Source organism: Paroedura picta, chromosome 1 (genome assembly GCF_049243985.1).
Source record: "Paroedura picta isolate Pp20150507F chromosome 1, Ppicta_v3.0, whole genome shotgun sequence".
Classification (NCBI taxonomy): Eukaryota; Metazoa; Chordata; class Lepidosauria; order Squamata; family Gekkonidae; genus Paroedura; species Paroedura picta.
The window spans coordinates 201,250,722-201,269,999 of record NC_135369.1 but is presented as its reverse complement, the minus strand read 5'-3'; the positions used below and the strand labels follow the sequence as shown (position 1 = coordinate 201,269,999).

General features: G+C 48.9%; 1 protein-coding gene across 1 annotated transcript in view; it reads right to left on the bottom strand.

Annotated features, from left to right (window-relative positions):
* The window catches only part of PCSK2 (proprotein convertase subtilisin/kexin type 2), a 166,031-nt gene that overhangs the window by 21,232 nt on the left and 125,521 nt on the right, over positions 1-19,278 (bottom strand). Inside the window, exons 6-8 of the mRNA XM_077316561.1 lie at positions 17,961-18,037; positions 6,655-6,743; positions 4,005-4,180 (exon numbers count right to left, since the gene is read on the bottom strand). Coding sequence (XP_077172676.1) covers positions 4,005-4,180; positions 6,655-6,743; positions 17,961-18,037 — 342 coding nt within the window. The remainder of the gene's footprint in view (positions 1-4,004; positions 4,181-6,654; positions 6,744-17,960; positions 18,038-19,278) is intronic.

The following is a 19,278-nucleotide window of genomic DNA, read 5'->3' as shown; positions in this document are numbered from 1 at the left end:
ATGGTATCCACGGGCACTAGGACACGTGTTGACAGCTTTCCTGACATCCGTTAAGTGTTTTTAGAAAGTGGGCAGGGCCAGGTGGGGCTTTTGCCCAACAAAGCTTCTGATTGGCCAGTGGAGATTGCATTGACTGTGCAGAGTATTTTAAAATGTTGCTTTAGCAGTAGCTGCCTCCACAGCAGTAGGATCTTCATAGTGTTTCTGGAGGTATGCTGCAGTGGCCATTTTGTGGCTGCACCTGCCACGTTGCTAGGATTCTGAAGATGCCTAAAAGGTAAAGGTATCCCCGGTGCAAGCACCGGGTCATGTCTGACCCTTGGGGTGACGCCCTCTAGCGTTTTCATGGCAGACACAATATGGGGTGGTTTGCCAGTGCCTTACCCAGTCATTACTGTTTACCCCCCAGCAAGCTGGGTACTCATTTTACTGACCTTGGAAGGATGGAAGGCTGAGTCGACCTTGAGCCGGCTGCTGGGATCGAACTCCCAGCCTCATGGGCAGACAGCTTCAGACAGCATATCGCTGCCTTACCACTCTGCGCCACAAGAGGCTCCTGAAGATGCCTACAGGTTCAAAAATGCCAGTGACCTGTGATGTAGCCTCTCAGAATCTCTCCTACAATACAGAATTTGCTGGAAACTGAACTGGAGGAAAGGGAAGAATCATCTGGCCATCTGGTCACTTCCAGATTGGCTGTTGTTCAAGGGTGGCCTTCCATATCCTGGAACCCAGGTTCTTGTTGTCACTCACAGCAATATGGGGAGAAATGGAGTTGCAACCTCACATTTTTGGAGTGAACTCAAGAAGTGAGGTCACCACTTTGGCAGGCTGCTCTGGGATTCCACCAAAAGCAGGCAGAAACAAAATGGATTGGCCCAAACTGGACTAGGCTGGTTCTGCACTGACATTTCCCCCCTAGTTGTTAATCCTGCTGAATTCAGATTGATCTGAACCCAGGTCTTCTGCCTTTGCCTTTTCTGAATTGAAACAGACGTTGTGTTCTACACTTAATTGTCTGGCTGCTCTCTCCTTCCCACTTGATAGGGGATGCTAAGAGAGAGGAGGGGAGTGGTGGTTGTGAAACTCCAGCTGGCATTGAAGGAGCAAAAGGCTGGAGAGGGGTTTATTTCCTGTCATTTTCTCCTCTACAGCCAAAGCAAGCTGGGGAGGGGGGCAGGAAATAAAGTATGAGGCTGCTTATTTTTCTTTTCCTGAGCAAATGAGAGGGGAGAATGGGGGGGGGGGAGACAATCCAAAGTGCACATCTCAGCACGTAGAAGTGTGGGATTTTGGACAAGAGCACAGTCGCTTAAAAAATGAGGGCAAAAATAAATCTTGGGCGGGAGTGGCAACTGGGAACCAGCAGTCTTTGAACTGATGCCCTGACCAATCAGTGACAGACTATCACGCTATGTCAGCCTCAGCATTGGAGGTGTGGAGGAGGGGGAGGAAGTTAATCCAGCAAAATGCAGGGGAGGGGGATGAAGCTCCACAGTAAACCATAGAGCCCACTTGAGGCGAGGGTAAAGAGGGAGCTCTAGAGCAGTGGTCCCCAACCCGCGGGCCACGGCCCAGTGCCGGGCAGCGAAGGCCATGGCGCTGGGCTGCGGCTCCCTCTCCCTGCAAGCTTGCGGCCCGGGAAGCTTCTTACTGCAGGAGAGGGGGGAGAGGGAATCAGGGCCGCGCCCGCGCACATGTGCACATGTGCACATGCGCCATGCACGGCCAAAATCGAGCATGCGCGGCACTTTCGCACATGCGCGAAAGTGCCGCAAATGCGCGATTTTGGCAGCGCATGCATGATGCACGGGCGTGGTCGCGCATGCTCGGCATGCGCAGGCGGGCAGTTGCTCTACTGGTCCCCAGCCTCGAAAGGGTTGGGGACCACTGCTCTAGAGCATGGGTGGCCAAACTGTTGTTTTCCAGATGTCTATGGACTACAATTACAATAAGCCCCTGGTAACTGTAGTCTATGAACTTCTGGAGAGCCCCAGTTTGGCCACCCCTGCACCAGAGCTTGACAAAAAGGGTCATGATGTAGGACTTTTCTGTTCAGGAAAGAGACGACAAAGAAGGAGGGACATGACAGAGGTTTCTAAAATGATGCATGCTGGGCAGAGAGTTGACCAAGAAAACCTTTTCTCCCTCTACCCAAATAGTAGAACTCAAGGCCATCCAATGATTCTGATGGGCAGTAGGTTCAGGACACACAACAGGAAAGACTGCCTTACATAGGAGAGTTATTAAAACGTAGCATTCACTGCCTGTCCTGAAACTTATACGAGTGCTGCTGTGAAGTCTTCTCTCAATTCTCCAACAGGGCAACTACCACGACTTGGGCATTTCACCAAAAGTTAGTTTATTGCGGGGGTAGTCAAACTGCGGCCCTCCAGATGTCCATGGACCACAATTCCCAGGAGCCCCTGCCAGCATTCGCTGGCAGGGGCTCCTGGGAATTGTAGCCCATGGACATCTGGAGGGCCGCAGTTTGACTACCCCTGGTTTATTGAATACAGGAGATCACCTCGCCAAGATAACTCGTGAAGCAGAAGAACTGACTGTGACAAAGCCCCGCGATCAGACCTGGGCTTTATAGACACACAAGTAGGCTCCCCCGCTCTTTCCAGAAACATGGGAAACCCCAGTGGGGGAATGTTTGATCCAAGCTGAGTGAGAACACCAAGCAGGCTGGGAGAGCGTGGCCAGATGGCTGCATGGGAGCTACACAAATCTACTAGTTTACCATTTCAGGGGTGCAGGAAGCGAGTACACAAATTCTCACATCCAAGAAGAGTTGAAAAGCAGTGGTGGTGGCGGCAGCAACCTAAGGAGATCAGAGGGAATGGAAGGAGTACCTGATACTGCTAGAGGTTGCAGTGAATTAAATGATTTTCAAAAGTGATAAATGCAAAGTTCTGCATTTAGGTAGGAAAAATCAAATGCGTCATTATAGGTTGGGGAAACCTGTCTTGGCAGTAGCATGTGCGAAAAGGATCTAGGAGTCTTAGTAGACCATACATTGAACATGAGTCAGCAGTGTGTCTCGGTGGCTAAAAAGGCAAATGGGATTTTGGGCTGTATCAAATGGAATATCGTGTCCAGATCACAGGAGGTGATGGTACCGCTTTATTCTGCTTAGGTTTGGCCTCGCTTGGAGTACTGTGTTCAGTTTGGGGCACCCCAATTGAAGAGGGATGTTGACAAACTGGAACGTGTCCAGAGGAGGGCAACAAAACATAAGGTTGAGTGAGCTTGGTCTGTTTAGCCTGAAGAGGACTAAGAGGTGATATAATAGTCACTTTGAAGGGCTGTTCCATAGGGGATGGAGTAGGGTTGTTTTCTAATGCCCCGGACAGTCGGACCAGAACCAGTGGGTTGAAATTTATTCCAAAGAATTTATTCTGGAAGAAGTTCCTGGAAGTGGTTCCTCAGTGGATCAGGCTTCCTCGGGAGTTGGTGGGTTCTCCTTCTTTGGAGGTTTTTATGCAGAGGCTGATTTTATGAACTTGAGCAGATTGTAAGTGGGTGACCAGGAGAGATTATGTAGGTGCTCGGCTCTTGCGGCCATTTCCTGCATTGTGCGGGGTTGGACTAGATGACCCTGGAGGTTGCTTCCCACTCTATGATTCTATGGTGACCACAGGAATAAATGGACTTGAAAGGGGATTAGATAGGTTCACAGAGGATAAGTCTGTCAAAAGCTACTAGTCATGGTGGCTGGGGGGAACCTCCACATTCAGAGGCAATAAGGCTCTGAATCCCAGAGCCCGAAGGCAATGTTGGGAAAAAACCTTGGCCTGTGGGCCCTGTTTGTTGGACCTTCAGAGGACCTGTTTGGACACTGTGTGAGACAGGATGCTGGACTAGATGGACCACTGGCCTGATCCCACAGGGCTCTAATGATGATCCACCGGCACTATGCTTCACAGGCAATCTGCAGGCCAACAAGATGCAAATTACCTTCCACCACAGGTCCATCATCCCAGTCAAATGGCCTTTACCTTATTGACCCCGTCTGCCATGGCCTGCAAGGTGAGTTCTCGTGGTCCGTCCACAGTCTTGCCATTGTCGGTGGGGCCCCAGCTGGCACTGTAGATATCGATGACTTGGGGCATGTGACTGATGGATGAGGCTTCGATGATGTCTGTCATAAACGGCTGGTCCAGCATTCGGATGCCTGCAGAAGGAATCCACACGGAGGTAGAACACAAACTGAACAACAACATGTGCTGGCCGGTTGTCATTTTAAAATTCCTGTTGCCTTTTCTCCCTCGTGGCCCCCCAAAGTACTTTAACACATCAGTTCCCCTTCCTCCCTTTTATCCTTACAGCCACCACCTGTGGGGTAGGTCAAGCTGAAAGAGTAGGACAGACAGACCCAAGAGAGAGTTTCCAGAGAGAGGATTCAAAGTGTTTTGGGTCCTCGCCAACTTTCAAGATGTCTGAAGGTGATACCATGCAAACAAGGGAGGGGGGGGGGGATCAAACTCATCTCAGTTTTCTACAATAGAATGTGAGTTCATGCAACCATTCTCTCACTGACCAAAACCACACTCTCATTGCTTTTCCTCTGGACACCAGGATAGATTTGGGAGGTGAGAACCCACATTGCGTGTACCACAATATCAATTCCAGTAGAACCGGAGAAGTGACATCACTCACTAGCGGTCTGCAAGCACTGACTGGACAGATCCTTATCCTGGATGCTTGAGGTTGATCCTGCATTAAGCAGGAGGTGGGACTAGATGGGCTGGATGACCCCTTCCCACTCTAGGATTCTATGATTCACCACCCACAACATTCTAGAAATTTGCCAACTCTCTACAGTCTATACCAGGGGTAGTCAATCTGTGGTCCTCCAGATGTTCATGGACTACAATTCCCATGAGCCCCTGCCAGCATTTGCTCAAGGGAATTGTAGTCCATAAACATCTGGAGGACCACAGGTTGACTACCCCTGGTCTATACCATAGCATTTGGGGGATTCCTAGAGTGCCATGGGTGGCTATGACATGATGCCATGACTCACAACACATATGGTGCTCAATTTTCAAGGTTTCTATCTCTCCCAAAGCTCTTGTTGCTGATGTTGTTTGTGGTGGGTTGGCCCAGCATTCCTGGCTGTAACTGCTTTGTGTTACAGTGGTCGTAACTAAGCATTTAGGTTGAAAATAATTAACTTTTCAAAAATCCTTTTCCCATTATGGCCACAAAACCTCCAGGGCATGCACGATAGCTCTTCTTAGCACATTCTGGGGAACAATGAAAAATGTTTCCATAGGACCTCTTCACAAACTGTCCACATCTCAGCATCTGCATTATTCTTTTCCCCCATCCATCTCCCCCCCCCCAAAAAAACATTTCAATCACTTTTCAAAATTTCCATCAACTCTGCTGTGATGCTACAATAATTCTAAATGCTGTGGCAGATTCACTTGTTAAGGCTTTTTCCCCATCTCCAATATGCAATTTCCCCAGCTGTAGCTCATCCTAACAAAACAATGTACCAGCTTTTAAATTGGAAAAAAAAAGTGGTTTAGTAGGTGACCGACTTAAAGTCTCCAAATTCAAACAGCAGTTCTATTAGAGCAAAATATTGCTTGGAGGTGAGATTCTGGTTGTGGGGGTCACCTCGGGAGAAAATGTTTGCCTCTGTGCCTTCCTCATTTTAGTCACTGTGAAACAGGGCTAGGTAGACATTGGGTCTAATCCCTCATGGCTGCTCTCACATTCTGTGTGAGTTCTTTTGTACCATTAGGAGTCAGGAAACAACAGGTTGGATCCAGCTAGCTTTCCCACAAATGAAAGGGGAGATGAGAGTTCCCCTTCGGTCATCAAAGCACTAGGATGGGGGACCCTGGGATCTGTTCAGACAAAAGCATCACCAGCCTAGGCCTAGTTTTCCTTCCCCCGTATGCTCTTCCAGTTCTTCCTAAAGTGATTTGAAATTAGCCTTTTGAGTTCCTTCTAAAAAGTGTGACTTTCCCCAGATGTGAGAGAAGACAAATTATTATTAGCAAGTTTCCCCATCATTTTGAATTTGAACCACGGAGGCTCTTTTCTTTCCCATTTCTGCTGGCCACTTGGTGGCACTACAAGCTTCAATAACAGCCCCAAGGTTTTAAATGAAGACCATCCCTGGGGTTATCTGAGTCCAGAGAGAATGGCAACATTTAACATAGCATATACGACCATCTTCTTAAGGACAGGCAGGGGAAGGAACGGTCTTTGTATTGCACTTCATACAACAACGACTGTTCTAGATAAAATTTTCTTCAAGGACCCCTAACAGGAATAGGATACTCAAATTACTGAGGCCTTTTATGCAGCGGTGTTTACCTTCACTTTCACCGTACATTCTTGTCGTGTTTACTTTTTCCTTCTGCATTTTATCCTGCATGTGCGTCAAGCTTTCTTTTGCATTATGCATGGATTTCCCTAATATGCTTATATAAATACAGGCACTTTTATATGTCCTTGTTTTTTTCCCTTGTGGATGCTATGCAGAGGTAGACAATGGGAAACAACCTCTGAACATCTCTTGCCTTGGAAACCCTACAGGATCACCATGCCAGCACTTTTTCACCACTGTATGCAACAATTCTGCCTCTGAAACACTGCCTAGATAATCATCTCCTGGATTAACCTTACCTGCCACCTTTGAATTATATGCCACTCCAACTCCACAGATGTTGTTGTTGGCTGCAGCAGAGACTTCTCCAGCACACCGGGTTCCATGGCTGGGGAGAATGACAAGAATTCCATCTCAAACTTCCATGTGAGCATCAATATCCCAAGAATCAACCCAATGGATCTGGTTAAAAGTCAACGAGGCCTCCAACCCACTCTCTTAACCGGGGCTAGGATCCATAGAATAAACCAGGCATCCCCAATGAGGTCCTGTTCCAACCTGCTTTCCAGGATTTTCACAGCATCTAGATCAGGGGTAGTCAAACTGCGGCCCTCCAGATGTCCATGGACTACAATTCCCAGAAGCCCCTGCCAGCATTCGCTGGCAGGGGCTTCTGGGAATTGTAGTCCATGGACATCTGGAGAGCCGCAGTTTGACTACCCCTGATCTAGAGGGACTTTTCTCTCTCTCTCTGTTCAACCACTCCTACCATCTGACCCTTGTAGGAATTGCCCACTGGGAGGGTCAGGACTTCAGCTTTCCTTCCATGTTCTGAGGCCTTTTCTCGGGGACCCCCACTTCCCATAGTCTGGTGACCACAGTCTGGTACTTACTTGCCTTATACATCACTAGAAGAGTAGACATTTGCCAAATGACAGACCTCCCCTACCTTTCATAATAGTGTGCCCATGATGGTGGAGGTCTATGTGATGCACAGTACCACTACCAGGATCAAAAGTTATTAAGCATTTATTTAAAAAAAGATGTTTACAAGCATCCTTTTAGCACAGCACCAAATTGAGCAAGGGGTTCAAAAGAAATGGGCAAAACACAATTCCTCGGTCCCTTCCTTTATATATGTCCTATCATCAGTATATATGAGACAGACTCCTTAACTTGAAAAGTTACAGATTTATGCAGGTTTCCCAAGACCTTCAAACTTCCTTCAGGTGGGCAGGCCAGCACATGGAAATAGCTTGCTCCTTCAGACTATGGTCTGCTTTGACAGAATCAGCACCCAAGAGCCCTTCCTCCCAGGACTTTTACGGATTTATTCCACACTGGTGGTGCCATGCTGGGCTGCCACCGGGTATTTGCAATGGAGCAGTTTGCTCCGCCTCTCCACCTGGTCAAGACAGGGGAGCATTTTTCCTGTTGAACCCCATCCGCCCTGGATTAGTACCTCCAGATGAGGCATACGGTGTGGAGAGGTTCTACCACACTGGGAGCTGACTGGGGCATTTTTTGTCCCTTCTGGAACATCGTAGTTTGGGGAGGAGCCCAGTGTATGCCCTGATGACAACCGGATGGCCCTGATGACACACGCAGCAAGGAAGAATTTGCATTCCCTTGCCACGGGGCAACTGAGGGCTCAAATCAGGCCAGTCCCAGACCAACCCCAGGGGGGTGACAGTATCATCTGGAACTGGGGATTAGCCCTGTAACCAGGCAAGTGCTAGCCCGGGCCTTAGTTGCCGTGCAGAAAAGGTCCAGAGGAACTGGATGGCCACTGTGTGAGACAAGATGCTGGACCCCGGCACTGGAATATTTTACTCCTTTTCCCACACTGTGGTTTCCCCCAAAAAACTGCAACCTCAGAGGCTTCATGCTGGTTGTTTTTAAAAGACATAATAAAAGAACCATGGAAATACACATGATGTGTAATTTTTCCTTGAGATGGCTATAGAGGGAACTGAGGAGTTTAACCATTTTATAGACATACTAGTTATAACAGTAACTTGGTTAAGCAACCATCGCCTGTGAGTAGGACAGAAGCAATATTCTCCCAGCATTCCAATCTACCCAACAAGCACGGACACCAGATTGATTTGCAAGCAGGCACTTTAAGCCAAACAAGACATGATTTTCAGGAATGGCATTAACACGGCCACAGGCTTTATTCCATCCAACCCATAACGGAGGGTTGGCACAATTTGGGGCACCTAGGAGGAGAACCGCCCCCCCCCACACACACACACAGCTGTCTGCCTGCACTCAACACGGAGCCAGGTTCAGACCTGCCATGGAAGCTTAGTGAGTGACCCTAGGCCAATCACACCGTCTCAGCCTAACCTACCTCACAGGAGGGCTGCCCACTGGGGACAGGAGACTTCCCTTGTGATGCTTGCCTACCAGCATCCCAGCAGCTATGGGATGAAGAAATGTGTTAAGAATGCTTGCCAACAACCGTGTGACATCACATCTGGGAAAACTAGGTAGACGCATTGCACCTCTCTACAATTTGCTAGAAAGTCTATGATAAAACCATCAATTTCCTAGCAATTCCTAGAGAGGAATCTCCAGGTTTCCCCAGAACTGACATCACACTGTCATTGAACTGCATGCCCCTGGCTCTCCTAGTCTCCCTTCATGCCTGGAGATCCTACTTCACAGGGCTGTTGTGAGGATGAAAAGGAGATGAGAGGGATCCTTGAGATCTTCCTTAGGGAGAAAGGACCTGATGCTCCTTTGTTCTTCACAGCAGAAATGGAGTAAATAAATAAATGTTTGAGTGGATCTTAACAGCCACCAAGTTGCTTTTTCTAGACGAAAGAATTTCCTCCAGTGGAAGAGTCGCTTAACGTGGAAGGCTTCCAGTTTTCCTATCTGAGTAGTTAGGACTAGGGTCTACCTCATATCTGTTCATCGAAAACTATGTCATTCTCACTAAATATTCAAAGGATTTTTGTTTTGCTTTGCATCTGTCTGCTTGTTTTGCTGCCTGTTAAATCATTTTCTTCATTTCCTTCCCCACCGTTGATAGCCTTGCAAAATGCACTGGGACCGGGCTATCTGTCTAGGCCCCTGGTGTGGCTTATCCCAAACGACTGCCCGAATATGGTCGGCCTCCAGCTGGAGAAAGCCACTCAGCAAGCATGGACACAGGGGATGGACAGGAGTGTAGCTGTGGATCTAGCGCCTCCTATGGCAAGTACTGAAATTGCATCCCTGTCCAAGTCAAGAGTGTCTTGCCCACCAAACAACCCTGATGTGCAGGCATCACTTCCAGGTGATGGCACATCAGGTTATATTCCGGACTCCTTCCATCTATAGGGTAAAATCAAGTCAAGCCGTACTGGTCATGCCTTAGGGGTAGTCAAACTGCGGCCCTCCAGATGTCCGTGGACTACAATTCCCAGGAGCCCCTGCCAGCGAATGCTGGCAGGGGCTCCTGGGAATTGTAGTCCACGGACATCTGGAGGGCCACAGTTTGACTACCCCTGCCTTAGATCTACCACTATTGTGTATGTGTGTATGTGTGTGTGTGTGTGTGGGGGGGGGGCACTACATCTCTCTATGTGTTTATAGGTGGTGTCTCCCTGGATGAAATGTCACTCACTGTCTTAACCTGGGAGCTGCCCACTTTGTCCTCTCCCGCTCTTTGCATGGTCCTCCAGGGAGATGCACATCACTGCAGCTCTCTCCTGTAGAGACAAGGCCCTCCTCCTCTCACACACCTGAGGCCAGACAAGGTGCCCATTTGAGAGAGGGGAAGGAGTCTAGATTGGGCTTCTTTCTCTCCTTAGGCTGCATTCTGACTGTGAACTGAACCTGCTTGGAGAAATGTAAGTTTGCAGGGTTCTGTTTTTCTTTTTCTTTTCTTGGAACATTTGTTTATTGCACTCAGGAGGCTTATGCTTCTGACTGTGCAAGCTTTGCTATATTAACCCAATATCCCAGTAATACTCTCCTGCCAACAAGAAGCAACGGAACGCTCATGGGGTGGGGGACAGGCAGTCTTGAAATGTGGGCTTGCAAGACAAATTCCCGTCAGCAGCCCATGGTTTTAATTGGGATTTCTATTAAAGGAGCAATACGGTGGCGTTGCTAGGCATTTCCTAGTACCCGTGGGCTGCATGAAAGGTGTGGGCAGGTTGCGGCATTCCACAGTGCCTTGAACTAGCTCTTAGGCTGGAATACAGCGGAGGTTTCCTGGTGGATGACCCCCTTGCAGAGGAAAGGGTATTGTATGTAGACGTTATGCTAGTCTTTTTTGACATCAAGACAGAAGACAAAGGAAGCTACTGCAGACGCCTGGAACGCTGTTCTTCCTGCACGGCAGTGCTGCCTTTCAGCAGCGGCCCACTCTCTTTTGCTGAGGGGTTTCAAGAATGTCAGTAGCAAGGCCATCGCAGTCCCGGTGGCATCAGGAGTTTGAAATGTCAGATTCCTGTCTGCTGCAATTTGGACAAAGCGAATGGGCTGGGGAAACCAATTTTCTAGCACTGCTGAAATTTAATGGGCTCAAACCTTATTAGCATCTTGACAGAAGACAATTAGGAGCCCCATGTTAAGCTGCTGGATGAGTCAAGGAAAGTACAATTATGCACCATCCAACTAGAGTTGCCAATGGCAACTGGTGTGTGTGTGTGGGGGGGGGGTTGTGGGTAGGGAAATTAGGGGAGAAGCTACAACGTCTTTGCTACTACATCATTTCCAGGGAAAACCTGGAAATAATGTAGAGAAGCTCTAGGAATCAACGGAAGCTCTCTCGTTTTACCATCGAGTTTCAGGCAATTCCTAGAGCCATCCTACCTCACTTCCAGGCTTCCCCCTAGAAGTGACCTAGGAGTGCAGAGGATTCTGGCGATTTAGAAAGGTATTTCTTTTGCTGCTGCAGGCAATGGCAGCCACGGTCAGGGAAATGGCCTCCAGACCCCAAATGTTTTCAATTTTATACGTGCAAAACATAGAATGCATATCTAATGTGCTATTTTATTTGTTGTAGCTTGACTGTCCTGACAACATTATATTGAAGGAGAACCTTGGTCTAATAAGTGAGGCCACATTATGACTTATGTGGGTCCTCAGCCTTTGGGTGCCCTTGTGGGAAGAGTTTGGACTGTGGCCGTAACAAACAGTGTGACTTGCCAGTGGCCAATGAGTTCTGCAGCAGTATGCAAAAAGTCCAACTAACTTGCAATCGTTTTTTTCCTAGGAAAAGACAAGCCTGCAAGCTAGAGAGCAAGGGTGGCCAAACTGTGGCTCTCCAGATGCCCACGGACTACAATTCCCATGAGCCCCTGCCAGCATGTAGTGTCTAGAGCAGGGGCAGTCAACCAGTGGTTCTCTAGATGTTCATGGACTACAATTCCCATGAGCCCCTGCCAGCAGTTGCTGGCAGGGGCTCATGGGAATTGTAGTCCATGAACATCTAGAGGACCACAGGTTGACTACCCCTGCTCTAGAGAATCTGACTAGGCTGTAGAGGCCCGCTCACATGGATGATATGGTACTATCAACCCTCAGCCTCACTTACCTCACAGGCTTGTTGCAAAGATAAAATGGAGAAGGAAATAACATGTCACCAACTGTTTTTGGCCCCACTGGAGAGGAAAGGCAGGGTTTCAGTATGACCATTTACGCACTGGAGGTTTCATGCCAGGCTGTAGGCTGGAGTTTTAGTCATGGCAGGTTGCCCCACCTCTTCCTGCATGCACACGGGGGAGCATTTGGCCTGGTGTGCCTCATCCGCTCACAATTTGTGCTCCTGCACGGGAGCTGGGGCAGTGAAGTTCCCAGTGAAAAACCAGGGGTAGGCAAACTGTGGCCCTCCAGATGTCCCTGGACTGCAATTCCCATGAGCCCCTGCCAGCATTCGCTGGCAGGGGCTCATGGGAATTGTAATCCAGGGACATCTGGAGGGCCGCAGTTTGCCCACCCCTGGCGTAAACGGTCTATCCGAATATATGTGCTGAATGACAATGGAAAGGACACGAGCTAGTGTTAGTTATGAAATCTGTTTCCATTCTTTCCCAGGCCCCTTTCCTGCAAGAAGAGGAAGAGAAGGCAGGGAAATGCAGAGGCCCAAGGGTCTTTGAAGCCCAGAACTTCATAACACTGCCTTTTTCCCTTCACAAATTAATTGAGGAGCTTTCGTTAAATGTCAGGTTTTTTCTGTAGAGGGGTAGTGATGTTCTGCACTAGGCGGAAAAGGCAGGATCGCCAATGAGAAAGCTCTGGCACTTTGATCCTCCTCAGAGGCTGCTGGTGGGGTGACATGAACCTGTGCTCACACCCACAAAACCTTCGTGGTGGGGGTGGGGGTGGTTGGAGGAAACCATTGCCTACCCTTTAAATGGGGATCTTGGTGTTCTGGGGAAAAATACTCGGGAACCTGGGGCAAAAACCTCTTTCATTTTTATCTCTGGACAGAATTCTTTTGAGACCTGATAGGTGTGCATTGTTATACAGGGGACCATCAAGGTTGTCCATTGGAAACCAGTCACTAATATTTATTATAATGATATCCAGTCCCTCCCTCCCTCCCTTCCTTCCTTCCTCCCTCCCCCCCTCCCTCCCTCCCTCCCTCCCTCCCTTCCTTCCAACAGAAGGGCTCATGCTGTTCTTCTCCCTGAGGGCCAGGGAAGGTTGCATGGAGTTCTCCCAGAATTACAACTGATGGCCAAATGGCAGAGATCAGTTCCCTTGCAGGAAATAGCTGCTTTGGCAGGTGAACTTGTGGCCATCGTATCCCCCAAAAGCTCCCTATGGCCACAAACACTGCCCAAATCCACCCCCAAATCCCCAGCAATTTTCTAACTCTACCCAATGACACTTGCAGAGAAGCTGATGCAGGCCAGTAGGGAGTCCTGGTGAGGAAGCGGCTGGAGGGCCACCTTCCAGCTTCTGCTTCATGCCCCCAAAGGGAGACCTTGCCCTGCACAGACAGCCTAGTCATGCACCGGCTAAATGCCGGAGAGGGGAGCAGGCATATGAATGCAATGGTGCCATTTCCTGCCTCCACTTGATCACCATTTCAACATGTAGAGAAGAAGAAGAAGAAGAAGAAGAAGAAGAAGAAGAAGAAGAAGAAGAAGAAGAAGAGTTGGTTCTTATATGCCGCTTTTCTCTACCCGAAGGAGAGGAAAGGTGCCATTTCCTGCCTCCACTTGATCACCATGTCGACATGTAGAGAAGAAGAAGGAGGAGGAGGAGGAGGAGAAGAAGAAGAGGAAGAGGAAGAGGAGGAAGAAGAAGAGTTGGTTCTTATATGCCGCTTTTCTCTACCCAAAGGAAAGGAAAGGTGCCATTTCCTGCCTCCACTTGATCACCACGTCGACATGTAGAGCAGTGGTCCCCAACCTTTCTGAGGCTGGGGACTGGCAGGGCATCAGACCGCGCCCGCTCATCGGGCCGCGCCTGCGGGCCGCGCCCGCACGGTCCGGCCCTGATTCCCTCTCCCCGCCCTCCCGCAGTAAGAAGCTTCCCAGGCCGCAAGCTTGCGGCCTGGGAAGTTTTTTACTGCGGGGGGGGGGGGGGAGAGGGAGCCGCGGCACGGCGCCATGGCCCGGCGCCATGGCCGCAGGTTGGGGACCACTGATGTAGAGAACAAAAAGAAGAAGGAGGAGGAGGAGGAGAAGAAGAAGACAAGGAAGAGGAAGAAGAAGAAGAAGAAGAGTTGGTTCTCATATGCCACTTTTCTCTACCCGAAGGAGAGAAAAGGAGCCCTTTCCTGCCACCACTTGATCACCATGTCGACACGTAGAGAAGAAGAAGAAGGAGGAGGAGAAAAAGAAGAAGAAGAGGAAGAGGAGGAAGAAGAAGAGTTGGTTCTTATATGCCGCTTTTCTCTACCCGAAGGAGAGGAAAGGTGCCATTTCCTGCCTCCACTTGATCACCATGTCGACATGTAGAGAAGAAGGAGGAGAAGAAGAGGAAGAGGAGGAAGAAGAAGAGTTGGTTCTTATATGCTGCTTTTCTCTACCCAAAGGAGAGGAAAGGTGCCATTTCCTGCCTCCACTTGATCACCATGTCGACATGTAGAGGAAGTGTCTGCATGTATGCTCCCTCCCTGCAATACTCAGTGCTGCTTTCTGAACACTGGTGACCACCATACAGACACTGCAGTCAGGAACCAGTTTCCCCCTGGACGCAGGGGGCAGGCCTGCTCTCCCTCTCTGTGACTTCAGTCAGTGTGCAAGGGGGCCTTTGTACAGGGCTAGCAACTGTCAGAAATTTCACTCCCATAATCTGGTGACAGGAATTCCAAAGACTGCAATGATTTCATTAAGTGGCACATGAGCATCTGCATTTCCCTCCAGTGTAACAGAGATTTCCATCCTGCCCATATGCAAGCCCAACTGAAACCAGCTGCTAAGTTACTTGGATCTAGCCAGAGACCCCTTCCTGTGCCGCCAACAACTGAATGGCCTGTGGGAGGAAATGAGGGAGGGGGATTGGAAGCATGTGCCAATTCTCATAGAGTTCTTGAAAACCCTAGACCAGGGGTAGTCAAACTGCGGCCCTCCAGATGTCCATGGACTACAATTCCCAAGAGCCCCTGCCAGCATTCGCTGGCAGGGGCTCCTGGGAATTGTAGTCCATGGACATCTGGAGGGCCGCAGTTTGACTACCCCTGCCCTAGACTGTCAGGCAATAATACTTCCAGATTTTACAGGAAGTGATGTCAGTGAAGGCAGGACACAGGTCACCATGCCCCACCCCCTTACTGCCCCCAGAAGTTCCTGGCTGAAGCCTGGCGGCCCTACCTACTACTGGTGTGCTATCAATTGCAGCAGCTCTGGGCCATGGTGCGTTCATGGCTACTCAGCCCTGTGGCTAGCGTGTAGCATTCAAGCCGCGGAGAAGAGACAAATGACCGCTATTCATTGCTCAAGACCTATGTCTCATAAGGAACAGAAAGGTTCTGTGTAGAAGAGGCAGTGTTGGGGAGCAGCATTCACTGTGTTGTGCGTCTTCCTGTCACATATCTGAATGAAGAAGGAATGCTCTTGCGGTCAGGGGATGGCAGATGGTGATAAACCCAGGAGACCATGAGGGAAAGATCAACTCCATGTAGTATCACAGCATCCAATTTTTAGATTTCTGTTATGGAAGCAGCTTCTTAGATGCAAGCAAACAAACAAACAAACCCTGGACATAATCCAGATTATTTTTAATAAGCACTTTGGAGTCCTTTGGAGCATTAGAAAAGAGCAAGAGTTCAGTAGCACCGTCCAGACCGATAGAATTGGCGGCAGTGGAGAAGGTTTCCTGAGTCCTGGTTTGCTTCTTCAGAGACTTCAAGGTGGGTTCCCATGTTAGTCTGTCTGTTGCAGGAAAAAAGGGCAAGAGCCCAGGGGAGGGGAGGAGCTTTCATGAGTCACTGCTCACTTCTCTGGAGACTTCTCCTGCTTTAGACAAATAAGCCATCTGGAGTCCTATTGCTCATGGGACCTTTGCCTTTTCAAAGTGCTCCACTCTGCCTAGCATATCTCCTTATGCCTAGAAAAGAGACAGGGCATTTCTACACCCAGGAAAATAGTGAACTACTTACCTTTTGCAAACGCCATGTTTCTGGTGCTTTGCACAACATTGTCAGCATCCAACGACCCAGCAGCAAACTGGCAGCTAGTTTGCTGCTAGTGGGGGAATCTCATAAGGCGCTAGTGGGGGAATCACATAAACTGGATTCCCCCAACGATGCAGCAATAGCGGGAGGAGAGCTACCAGCAAGCCACACACCAAGAGAATGTGAGTAGCTGAAGTAGCACTATCTCTGGCTCCAGAGCCTGCCCTCGCACCTGTCTCCCTCTCCCTTCTCCCGGGGGCGGGGCTTCTTTTCTTTTCTTTTCTTTTCTTTTCTTTTCTTTTCTTTTTTGATACAAACTGCCTGGAGCAACAAATAGGTATACAATCGCCCAGGCAGAGCAAACAAAATAAAACTTTCCCCCTCCAGTTTACATACAAATCATGCCTCTTCCTTCCCTCCCCCCCAAAATCAGGAAAAATATCATTTTCATGGAGGCTTGGAGGCTCAGGATTCAAAGAGGGGTGGCAGTAAGAAAAAAAAGCCCTATGTATCTAGGAATAGATGAAAAGGCGTTTAAACTGAGAACTTTTATTTTTAAAAAATTAGCTCTCATTGCAGTCCCTTTAAAAGAGGGAGAAAGGTGATTGGCTGCCTGTCTTGACTGACAGACGGAAGAGAGGACCATGTCTAGTGCGTTTCCCTCTTCCACCATTTCAAGCAGGCGTGCGGAGTGGCAAAACATGCAAGAGGGCAGCAGAGGACCCAGGAGGTGAGGAATTGCTGGAGGCATGGTTTTTTCTAGCGTTACTCAATTGTGCTGGAGTAACGCTATATTTTTTAATGTGCAGAAAAGCTCACAAAGTCCCTGGTTTAGACATTGCATTGGACCTCACAGAGCATTTCCAGACATGGAAGGGATTGCCATCCACAGAGTGCAAGATTCTTACCTCCCTGCTCCTATATAGCCTCAAATGTCCCACCAAGCCTCACTCTTGGGAGATAAGGAACCCTCCACTCAGGAATAGCATCAAGGGAGTGGAAGGAATGGGGAATTGGCAAAATTCACCTCCTTCCAGCCGTGTCCATCCTCTTTGGAATCTGAGTCATTTCTCAGGCCATCCAGAGTTCTTCCATAGTGGAAGAGCTGGGAAAGGCTTTTCCATGCCATCACCTGAAGCCAAACTAGGCATTACCCTTTTTCGTCATTTCATCATGGACACTTGCAGCCATACTGCAGCTGCAAGATCCTGTGGTCAGCTTGTTGTCGTGGTGAAGAGCAGCGGCTTCTAATCTGGCTCTCTCAGCCTCACCTACCTCACGGGGGGGTCTGATGTGGGGAGAGAAAGGGAAAGCCATTGTAAACCACTTTGAGAGTTCTTTGGGTTGTGAAAAGCAGAATATGCAAACCAACTCTCCTTCTTCCTCTTCTTCATGTGTGAAAAGCACTCGGGTCCTGATTTTGAGCAGGAAAACAATGTAGGGAGAGGAAGGGCTTCTACCGCCCCCTGCAGGGGCTCTTTGGTAGCCAAAGCATTCCATGCTGTGTGACCTCCCTGTGGGTCATTTCAGTGCCCCAAAATGGCGGGGTGGGTGAGTGCAGGTGGACATCCCTCCACTCCCTGTGCTTCTGTCCTAGTCAGCATCAGGCCCATCACTGGGTTGTCCATACCAGTTGCCACGGGGACATGCAGCTGCAGTAATGTTTAGTTGGGCTTCTGTACCTGGGATCACCATGAATACCCTGCAGACCTCCCAAGGACATGTTTTCCTTCTCCACTTGGGAGTGAGACGCTTTCTTTGCAACGGTCATTTGAAAGGAATGCTTGCAACACGCATGCCCTTATCTGCATGGGATGAGTGGGTTGTTGCATCCGCACAGTCAACCAATGATCCACGCAGTCCTATGCGACCTTACTCCACTTCAGTCCTGTTGAATTCAGTGGCCTTCAACCGGATTAAATCTGCATAGGTCCGCATAGCCAGTCCTGTGCCATGCTGAAGTGGTCACCAGGGCAGCCGGCAAGGTGGCAGCAGTTCCTACAAACCAAAGTAATCAGACGTGCTCTTTACCTGTTAAACCAATCGTCAGTATAGCGCGGGTATGGGTAGGGGTCGTTGCTGCTGAAATCGTAGCTTGCTTGGGCATTCTGGGGGGGCAAAATACAGGTGAACAAGTAAGTGGCAAGTACAAATGCGTAAGTGCAAGATGAGTTAGTGCAAGATGTCAAGGCAGGTATATGCAAACCACCTTTGTTATTCTTGATTTGATCTGTCTTAAAGTACACCCCCAGAGTACCTGGTTATTTAACCGTTTACCTTTAACCTTTTACTTGGGTTAAGTTAGGTTAACACAGGGGTTGCAGCCACTTTTTGAATTCTGACACATAATCCAGATTATTTTTAATAAACACTTTGGAGTCCTATAGCATTAGAAAAGAGCTGACATCACACTGATGATCCTGTAGTTCCGAAGAGGCTTCTAAACTGGCAAGCCAGGTGTGGTTCCCCACTCCTCCTCCACATGGAGATTTTGATCCCGGACCTGGGCCTAGTCTGCACACAGAGGATAATGCACTTTCAATGTGCTTTGGCAGCTGGATTTTCCTGTGCAGAACAGGATAATTTACTTCTAAAGTGCATTGAAAGTGCATTATCTATTGTGTGCAGACTAGGCCCCGGTGAGGCGTCAAACTAAAAATTCATGGTCAACCGTGTCAAATGAGATTGACAGATCTAACATCATGAGGATAGCTGAACCGCCCCTAACCACTTGGTGCCAGAGATCTTCCATCAAGACAACCAGCAGCTAGGATTGTGTGATTCGGCCACCGAAGCGTCCGTTCGCTCCGTGCACAGCCAGCGCCACAGCGCTGGCTGCGCACGGAGCGAACGGACGCTTCGGTGGCCGAATCGCACAACCCTAAGACCAGCACCATCTTTACAAAAGTTACCTAAATCCATGGGAGGAGGAGCTAATCATAAAATGGCTCTGCCAAAGATGGGGCTGACTACAAAATTTTAGCAATCGAGATTATACATAACTATGATGGTAAGTTTTTAGCATTCCAGACAGAGGCTCCATTTAGCAGCATGCCCTTTTAAATGTGTTTAAAATATTGTGCAGCGGTGGTAGCCGCTGCTGAAGCAACTTTTAAAAGCTGCACAGCCCATCAAATCTTCAGCTGTCAATCAGAAGCCCTGCTGGGTAACAGACTGGCCTGGCTCTGAAAACACTAGTCAGGTGCTAGAAAGAGTGCCAGCAGGTACCATGGCAGCCACAGGGACCAAGTTGGGGACACCTGGATTAACAGAAAATAATATTTAGATAATTAAAATTAAGGTAGACCATCAGCAGTGACCAGATATAATCGGGAGAGGCCTCCTTTCT